Raw genomic sequence first — 10,153 nt, 5'->3', positions numbered from 1 at the left:
CTCTAAAACAGGGGTGGGCAAACTACGTCCCGCGGGCCAAATCCGGCCCGCGGGCTCAGCTTCTGTCGGCTCTTGTGTCATTAATAAATATGGCCTCCTGCTGGTGCCAGAGTCAGGACTAAACATGGAGCGGCCTCCTGCTGGTGCCAGAGTCAGGACTAAACATGGAGCGGCCTCCTGCTGGTGCCAGAGTCAGGACTAAACATGGACCGGCCTCCTGCTGGTGCCAGAGTCAGGACTAAACATGGAGCGGCCTCCTGCTGGTGCCAGAGTCAGGACTAAACATGGAGCGGCCTCCTGCTGGTGCCAGAGTCAGGACTAAACATGGACCGGCCTCCTGCTGGTGCCAGAGTCAGGACTAAACATGGACCGGCCTCCTGCTGGTGCCAGAGTCAGGACAAAAACATGGGCCGGCCTCCTGCTGGTGCCAGAGTCAGGACTAAACATGGACCGGCCTCCTGCTGGTGCCAGAGTCAGGACTAAACATGGACCGGCCTCCTGCTGGTGCCAGAGTCAGGACTAAACATGGAGCGGCCTCCTGCTGGTGCCAGAGTCAGGACTAAACATGGACCGGCCTCCTGCTGGTGCCAGAGTCAGGACTAAACATGGAGCGGCCTCCTGCTGGTGCCAGAGTCAGGACTAAACATGGACCGGCCTCCTGCTGGTGCCAGAGTCAGGACTAAACATGGAGCGGCCTCCTGCTGGTGCCAGAGTCAGGACTAAACATGGAGCGGCCTCCTGCTGGTGCCAGAGTCAGGACTAAACATGGAGCGGCCTCCTGCTGGTGCCAGAGTCAGGACAAAACATGGAGCGGCCTCCTGCTGGTGCCAGAGTCAGGACTAAACATGGAGCGGCCTCCTGCTGGTGCCAGAGTCAGGACTAAACATGGAGCGGCCTCCTGCTGGTGCCAGAGTCAGGACTAAACATGGAGCGGCCTCCTGCTGGTGCCAGAGTCAGGACTAAACATGGAGCGGCCTCCTGCTGGTGCCAGAGTCAGGACTAAACATGGAGCGGCCTCCTGCTGGTGCCAGAGTCAGGACTAAACATGGAGCGGCCTCCTGCTGGTGCCAGAGTCAGGACTAAACATGGAGTGGCCTCCTGCTGGTGCCAGAGTCAGGACTAAACATGGAGCGGCCTCCTGCTGGTGCCAGAGTCAGGACTAAACATGGAGCGGCCTCCTGCTGGTGCCAGAGTCAGGACTAAACATGGAGCGGCCTCCTGCTGGTGCCAGAGTCAGGACTAAACATGGAGCGGCCTCCTGCTGGTGCCAGAGTCAGGACTAAACATGGAGCGGCCTCCTGCTGGTGCCAGAGTCAGGACTAAACATGGACCGGCCTCCTGCTGGTGCCAGAGTCAGGACTAAACATGGAGCGGCCTCCTGCTGGTGCCAGAGTCAGGACTAAACATGGAGCGGCCTCCTGCTGGTGCCAGAGTCAGGACTAAACATGGACCGGCCTCCTGCTGGTGCCAGAGTCAGGACTAAACATGGACCGGCCTCCTGCTGGTGCCAGAGTCAGGACAAAAACATGGGCCGGCCTCCTGCTGGTGCCAGAGTCAGGACTAAACATGGACCGGCCTCCTGCTGGTGCCAGAGTCAGGACTAAACATGGACCGGCCTCCTGCTGGTGCCAGAGTCAGGACTAAACATGGAGCGGCCTCCTGCTGGTGCCAGAGTCAGGACTAAACATGGACCGGCCTCCTGCTGGTGCCAGAGTCAGGACTAAACATGGAGCGGCCTCCTGCTGGTGCCAGAGTCAGGACTAAACATGGACCGGCCTCCTGCTGGTGCCAGAGTCAGGACTAAACATGGAGCGGCCTCCTGCTGGTGCCAGAGTCAGGACTAAACATGGAGCGGCCTCCTGCTGGTGCCAGAGTCAGGACTAAACATGGAGCGGCCTCCTGCTGGTGCCAGAGTCAGGACAAAACATGGAGCGGCCTCCTGCTGGTGCCAGAGTCAGGACTAAACATGGAGCGGCCTCCTGCTGGTGCCAGAGTCAGGACTAAACATGGAGCGGCCTCCTGCTGGTGCCAGAGTCAGGACTAAACATGGACCGGCCTCCTGCTGGTGCCAGAGTCAGGACTAAACATGGAGCGGCCTCCTGCTGGTGCCAGAGTCAGGACTAAACATGGAGCGGCCTCCTGCTGGTGCCAGAGTCAGGACTAAACATGGAGCGGCCTCCTGCTGGTGCCAGAGTCAGGACAAAACATGGAGCGGCCTCCTGCTGGTGCCAGAGTCAGGACTAAACATGGAGCGGCCTCCTGCTGGTGCCAGAGTCAGGACTAAACATGGAGCGGCCTCCTGCTGGTGCCAGAGTCAGGACTAAACATGGAGCGGCCTCCTGCTGGTGCCAGAGTCAGGACTAAACATGGAGCGGCCTCCTGCTGGTGCCAGAGTCAGGACTAAACATGGAGCGGCCTCCTGCTGGTGCCAGAGTCAGGACTAAACATGGAGCGGCCTCCTGCTGGTGCCAGAGTCAGGACAAAACATGGAGCGGCCTCCTGCTGGTGCCAGAGTCAGGACTAAACATGGAGCGGCCTCCTGCTGGTGCCAGAGTCAGGACTAAACATGGAGCGGCCTCCTGCTGGTGCCAGAGTCAGGACTAAACATGGAGCGGCCTCCTGCTGGTGCCAGAGTCAGGACTAAACATGGAGCGGCCTCCTGCTGGTGCCAGAGTCAGGACTAAACATGGACCGGCCTCCTGCTGGTGCCAGAGTCAGGACTAAACATGGAGCGGCCTCCTGCTGGTGCCAGAGTCAGGACTAAACATGGAGCGGCCTCCTGCTGGTGCCAGAGTCAGGACTAAACATGGACCGGCCTCCTGCTGGTGCCAGAGTCAGGACTAAACATGGACCGGCCTCCTGCTGGTGCCAGAGTCAGGACAAAAACATGGGCCGGCCTCCTGCTGGTGCCAGAGTCAGGACTAAACATGGACCGGCCTCCTGCTGGTGCCAGAGTCAGGACTAAACATGGACCGGCCTCCTGCTGGTGCCAGAGTCAGGACTAAACATGGAGCGGCCTCCTGCTGGTGCCAGAGTCAGGACTAAACATGGAGCGGCCTCCTGCTGGTGCCAGAGTCAGGACTAAACATGGAGCGGCCTCCTGCTGGTGCCAGAGTCAGGACAAAACATGGAGCGGCCTCCTGCTGGTGCCAGAGTCAGGACTAAACATGGAGCGGCCTCCTGCTGGTGCCAGAGTCAGGACTAAACATGGAGCGGCCTCCTGCTGGTGCCAGAGTCAGGACTAAACATGGAGCGGCCTCCTGCTGGTGCCAGAGTCAGGACTAAACATGGAGCGGCCTCCTGCTGGTGCCAGAGTCAGGACTAAACATGGAGCGGCCTCCTGCTGGTGCCAGAGTCAGGACTAAACATGGAGCGGCCTCCTGCTGGTGCCAGAGTCAGGACAAAACATGGAGCGGCCTCCTGCTGGTGCCAGAGTCAGGACTAAACATGGAGCGGCCTCCTGCTGGTGCCAGAGTCAGGACTAAACATGGAGCGGCCTCCTGCTGGTGCCAGAGTCAGGACTAAACATGGAGCGGCCTCCTGCTGGTGCCAGAGTCAGGACTAAACATGGAGCGGCCTCCTGCTGGTGCCAGAGTCAGGACTAAACATGGACCGGCCTCCTGCTGGTGCCAGAGTCAGGACTAAACATGGACCGGCCTCCTGCTGGTGCCAGAGTCAGGACTAAACATGGAGCGGCCTCCTGCTGGTGCCAGAGTCAGGACTAAACATGGAGCGGCCTCCTGCTGGTGCCAGAGTCAGGACTAAACATGGAGCGGCCTCCTGCTGGTGCCAGAGTCAGGACTAAACATGGAGCGGCCTCCTGCTGGTGCCAGAGTCAGGGTTCTGCTCTGACAATGTTCAAATCTAACTGTGTTTGACTGACAGGAGGTTTCTTCTCTTTTATGTTGTGATGTCATTAGTTCAGACGATCAGTTTGACTGATTTAAAGGAGTTGGAGTCTGAAAACACTTTTCTCTTTGTGGCTCGGTGTTTTTTGTTTTTTATTTACTTAATTTGATTGTATTTCTGTTTCTATCATTTCTTTGTGATTTCAATACATTTTGAATTGTCTTGTGAATGAAATGTGGGACACACAAGAGAGAGAACTATGAACTATAACAACCGTCTGGGAACCAATGACCCTGTTCCCCGCCCTGTTCCCCGCCCGGAGCCCCGCCCTGTGCCCCACCCTGTTCCCCAACCGGAGCCCCGCCCGGAGCCCCACCCCGAGCTCTGCCCCAGTCCATGTAGGGGACCCCCACAGGAGTTCTCATGAACTATGAACTGTGACCATGACACGGGAGTGCAGTTCTGCTCCTGACCTGAGGGGGCGTTGTAGAAGAACACCAGCACAGGAAGCGGCGCTCTCTGGTGGCGGGGCGTAAACACGTTCAGGTACAGACAGTCCTCGCTCGCCGTATCATCGCTCAGCCCCGCCTCCACGCATCCAGGGCGGGGTTCCACCGCATCACGAGCTCCCGTCCAATCAGTGGCCTGGGCGGGGGCGAAGCGCAGAGATCCGATTGGAGGACGGGCAAAGGGAACGCCCAGAAACTGCACCACGGCTCTGGACCGGCCCGAGTCGAGGACCAGGTCCACGGTCCGGCCCCGAAGAGTCCGAGGTCCAGGAAGGTCCAGGATCTCGGACTGAACCCTACGAACTGCAAACAGACAGTGTCAGACACAAAGTGAGACACAAGCAGGGGGCGGAGCTCACCTGTGCGCACGTACACCTGAGGGGCGGAGCTCACCTGTGCTCACGTACACCTGGGGGGCGGAGCTCACCTGTGCGCACGTACACCTGAGGGGCGGAGCTCACCTGTGCTCACGTACACCTGGGGGGCGGAGCTCACCTGTGCGCAGGTACACCTGAGGGGCGGAGCTTCACCTGTGCTCACGTACACCTGGGGGGCGGAGCTCACCTGTGCTCACGTACACCTGGGGGCGGAGCTCACCTGTGCTCACGTACACATGGGGGGCGGAGCTCACCTGTGCGCACGTACACCTGGGGGGCGGAGCTCACCTGTGCGCACGTACACCTGGGGGCGGAGTTCACCTGTGCTCACGTACACATGGGGGCGGAGTTCACCTGTGCGCATGTACACATGGGGGCGGAGTTCACCTGTGCTCACGTACACCTGGAGGCGGAGCTCACCTGTGCTCACGTACACCTGGGGGCGGAGTTCACCTGTGCGCATGTACACCTGGGGGCGGAGCTCACCTGTGCGCACGTACACCTGGAGGCGGAGCTCACCTGTGCTCACGTACACCTGGGGGGCGGAGCTCACCTGTGCGCACGTACACCTGGGGGCGGAGCTCACCTGTGCGCACGTACACCTGGGGGGCGGAGCTCACCTCTGCGCACGTACACCTGGGGGCGGAGCTCACCTCTGCGCACGTACACCTGGGGGCGGAGCTCACCTGTGCTCACGTACACCTGGGGGGCGGAGCTCACCTGTGCGCACGTACACCTGGGGGCGGAGCTCACCTCTGCGCACGTACACCTGGGGGCGGAGCTCACCTGTGCGCACGTACACCTGGGGGGCGGAGCTCACCTGTGCGCACGTACACCTGGGGGCGGAGCTCACCTCTGCGCACGTACACCTGGGGGGGAGCTCACCTGTGCGCACGTACACCTGGGGGGGAGCTCACCTGTGCGCACGTACACCTGGAGGCGGAGCTCACCTGTGCTCACGTACACCTGGGGGGCGGAGCTCACCTGTGCGCACGTACACCTGGGGGGCGGAGCTCACCTGTGCGCACGTACACCTGGGGGCGTAGTTCACCTGTGCGCACGTACACCTGGGGGCGGAGCTACCCTTTGCGCACGTCCACCTGGGGGCGGAGCTCCCCTGTGCGCACGTACACCTGGGGGGCGGAGCTCACCTGTGCTCACGTACACCTGGGGGCGGAGCTCCCCTGTGCTCACGTACACCTGGGGGCGGAGCTCCCCTGTGCTCACGTACACCTGGGGGCGGAGCTCACCTGTGCGCACGTACACCTGGGGGGCGGGCTCTCGGATGGTCAGCTGACAGGAAAGGGCGGGGCCACAGACAGTAGTGTCAGGATACAGCAAACAGCGAGCTCCAGAGTCCAGGAACGAGACGGAGACGGCAAAACAGGATTCGGACTCTTGACACGCTGAGGACCGAGACAGACCGGGTTTAGAACGAGACAGACCGGGTTTAGACCGGGTTTAGACCGAGACAGACCGGGTTTAGACCGGGTTTAGACCGAGACAGACCGGGTTTAGACCGAGACAGACCGGGTTTAGACCGAGACAGACCGGGTTTAGATCGAGACAGACCGGGTTTAGACCGAGACAGACCGGGTTTAGACCGAGACAGACCGGGTTTAGATCGAGACAGACCGGGTTTAGATCGAGACAGACCGGGTTTAGACCGGGTTTAGACCGAGACAGACCGGGTTTAGATCGAGACAGACCGGGTTTAGATCGAGACAGACCGGGTTTAGACCGGGTTTAGACCGAGACAGACCGGGTTTAGACCGGGTTTAGACCGAGACAGACCGGGTTTAGACCGAGACAGACCGGGTTTAGAACGAGACAGACCGGGTTTAGACCGGGTTTAGACCGAGACAGACCGGGTTTAGACCGGGTTTAGACCGAGACAGACCGGGTTTAGACCGAGACAGACCGGGTTTAGACCGAGACAGACCGGGTTTAGATCGAGACAGACCGGGTTTAGACCGGGTTTAGACCGAGACAGACCGGGTTTAGACCGAGACAGACCGGGTTTAGATCGAGACAGACCGGGTTTAGACCGGGTTTAGACCGAGACAGACCGGGTTTAGACCGGGTTTAGACCGAGACAGACCGGGTTTAGATCGAGACAGACCGGGTTTAGACCGAGACAGACCGGGTTTAGACCGGGTTTAGACCGAGACAGACCGGGTTTAGACCGAGACAGACCGGGTTTAGATCGAGACAGACCGGGTTTAGATCGAGACAGACCGGGTTTAGACCGGGTTTAGACCGAGACAGACCGGGTTTAGACCGAGACAGACCGGGTTTAGATCGAGACAGACCGGGTTTAGATCGAGACAGACCGGGTTTAGACCGGGTTTAGACCGAGACAGACCGGGTTTAGATCGAGACAGACCGGGTTTAGACCGAGACAGACCGGGTTTAGACCGAGACAGACCGGGTTTAGATCGAGACAGACCGGGTTTAGACCGGGTTTAGACCGAGACAGACCGGGTTTAGACCGAGACAGACCGGGTTTAGATCGAGACAGACCGGGTTTAGACCGGGTTTAGACCGAGACAGACCGGGTTTAGACCGGGTTTAGACCGAGACAGACCGGGTTTAGACCGAGACAGACCGGGTTTAGAACGAGACAGACCGGGTTTAGACCGGGTTTAGACCGAGACAGACCGGGTTTAGACCGAGACAGACCGGGTTTAGATCGAGACAGACCGGGTTTAGATCGAGACAGACCGGGTTTAGACCGGGTTTAGACCGAGACAGACCGGGTTTAGACCGAGACAGACCGGGTTTAGATCGAGACAGACCGGGTTTAGATCGAGACAGACCGGGTTTAGACCGAGACAGACCGGGTTTAGATCGAGACAGACCGGGTTTAGACCGAGACAAACCGGGTTTAGACCGAGACAGACCGGGTTTAGATCGAGACAGACCGGGTTTAGACCGGGTTTAGACCGAGACAGACCGGGTTTAGACCGAGACAGACCGGGTTTAGATCGAGACAGACCGGGTTTAGATCGAGACAGACCGGGTTTAGACCGGGTTTAGACCGAGACAGACCGGGTTTAGATCGAGACAGACCGGGTTTAGATCGAGACAGACCGGGTTTAGACCGGGTTTAGACCGAGACAGACCGGGTTTAGACCGGGTTTAGACCGAGACAGACCGGGTTTAGATCGAGACAGACCGGGTTTAGACCGAGACAGACCGGGTTTAGACCGAGACAGACCGGGTTTAGATCGAGACAGACCGGGTTTAGACCGGGTTTAGACCGAGACAGACCGGGTTTAGACCGAGACAGACCGGGTTTAGATCGAGACAGACCGGGTTTAGACCGGGTTTAGACCGAGACAGACCGGGTTTAGACCGGGTTTAGACCGAGACAGACCGGGTTTAGACCGAGACAGACCGGGTTTAGACCGGGTTTAGACCGAGACAGACCGGGTTTAGACCGAGACAGACCGGGTTTAGAACGAGACAGACCGGGTTTAGACCGGGTTTAGACCGAGACAGACCGGGTTTAGACCGGGTTTAGACCGAGACAGACCGGGTTTAGACCGAGACAGACCGGGTTTAGATCGAGACAGACCGGGTTTAGATCGAGACAGACCGGGTTTAGACCGGGTTTAGACCGAGACAGACCGGGTTTAGACCGAGACAGACCGGGTTTAGATCGAGACAGACCGGGTTTAGATCGAGACAGACCGGGTTTAGACCGGGTTTAGACCGAGACAGACCGGGTTTAGATCGAGACAGACCGGGTTTAGACCGAGACAGACCGGGTTTAGACCGAGACAGACCGGGTTTAGACCGAGACAGACCGGGTTTAGATCGAGACAGACCGGGTTTAGATCGAGACAGACCGGGTTTAGACCGAGACAGACCGGGTTTAGATCGAGACAGACCGGGTTTAGACCGGGTTTAGACCGAGACAGACCGGGTTTAGATCGAGACAGACCGGGTTTAGACCGAGACAGACCGGGTTTAGATCGAGACGGACCGGGTTTAGACCGAGACAGACCGGGTTTAGATCGAGACAGACCGGGTTTAGATCGAGACAGACCGGGTTTAGACCGGGTTTAGACCGAGACAGACCGGGTTTAGACCGAGAAAGACCGGGTTTAGATCGAGACAGACCGGGTTTAGATCGAGACAGACCGGGTTTAGACCGAGACAGACCGGGTTTAGATCGAGACAGACCGGGTTTAGACCGAGACAGACCGGGTTTAGACCGAGACAGACCGGGTTTAGATCGAGACAGACCGGGTTTAGACCGGGTTTAGACCGAGACAGACCGGGTTTAGACCGAGACAGACCGGGTTTAGATCGAGACAGACCGGGTTTAGATCGAGACAGACCGGGTTTAGACCGGGTTTAGACCGAGACAGACCGGGTTTAGATCGAGACAGACCGGGTTTAGATCGAGACAGACCAGGTTTAGACCGGGTTTAGACCGAGACAGACCGGGTTTAGACCGGGTTTAGACCGAGACAGACCGGGTTTAGACCGAGACAGACCGGGTTTAGAACGAGACAGACCGGGTTTAGACCGGGTTTAGACCGAGACAGACCGGGTTTAGACCGGGTTTAGACCGAGACAGACCGGGTTTAGACCGAGACAGACCGGGTTTAGATCGAGACAGACCGGGTTTAGATCGAGACAGACCGGGTTTAGACCGGGTTTAGACCGAGACAGACCGGGTTTAGACCGAGACAGACCGGGTTTAGATCGAGACAGACCGGGTTTAGATCGAGACAGACCGGGTTTAGACCGGGTTTAGACCGAGACAGACCGGGTTTAGACCGAGACAGACCGGGTTTAGATCGAGACAGACCGGGTTTAGACCGGGTTTAGACCGAGACAGACCGGGTTTAGACCGGGTTTAGACCGAGACAGACCGGGTTTAGATCGAGACAGACCGGGTTTAGACCGAGACAGACCGGGTTTAGACCGGGTTTAGACCGAGACAGACCGGGTTTAGACCGAGACAGACCGGGTTTAGATCGAGACAGACCGGGTTTAGATCGAGACAGACCGGGTTTAGACCGGGTTTAGACCGAGACAGACCGGGTTTAGACCGAGACAGACCGGGTTTAGATCGAGACAGACCGGGTTTAGATCGAGACAGACCGGGTTTAGACCGGGTTTAGACCGAGACAGACCGGGTTTAGATCGAGACAGACCGGGTTTAGACCGAGACAGACCGGGTTTAGACCGAGACAGACCGGGTTTAGATCGAGACAGACCGGGTTTAGACCGGGTTTAGACCGAGACAGACCGGGTTTAGACCGAGACAGACCGGGTTTAGATCGAGACAGACCGGGTTTAGACCGGGTTTAGACCGAGACAGACCGGGTTTAGACCGGGTTTAGACCGAGACAGACCGGGTTTAGACCGAGACAGACCGGGTTTAGAACGAGACAGACC

The 10,153-nt window shown here is 58.5% G+C and overlaps 1 protein-coding gene across 1 annotated transcript in view; it reads right to left on the bottom strand.

Annotated features, from left to right (window-relative positions):
- LOC140374705 (thyroglobulin-like) overlaps positions 1–10,153 on the bottom strand; it is a gene marked incomplete at its 5' end in the record, with an annotated part of 48,456 nt that overhangs the window by 12,446 nt on the left and 25,857 nt on the right. Inside the window, 2 exons of the mRNA XM_072461697.1 lie at positions 4,323–4,661; positions 5,986–6,141. Coding sequence (XP_072317798.1) covers positions 4,323–4,661; positions 5,986–6,141 — 495 coding nt within the window. The remainder of the gene's footprint in view (positions 1–4,322; positions 4,662–5,985; positions 6,142–10,153) is intronic.

This window comes from Eucyclogobius newberryi, unplaced genomic scaffold (genome assembly GCF_026437365.1).
Source record: "Eucyclogobius newberryi isolate DKJ021-1_F unplaced genomic scaffold, fEucNew1.0.hap1 SCAF_30, whole genome shotgun sequence".
In the NCBI taxonomy this organism is placed as follows: domain Eukaryota; kingdom Metazoa; phylum Chordata; class Actinopteri; order Gobiiformes; family Gobiidae; genus Eucyclogobius; species Eucyclogobius newberryi.
The sequence above is the reverse complement of the archived record's forward strand: the minus strand, read 5'-3'. Positions and strand labels throughout refer to the sequence as shown.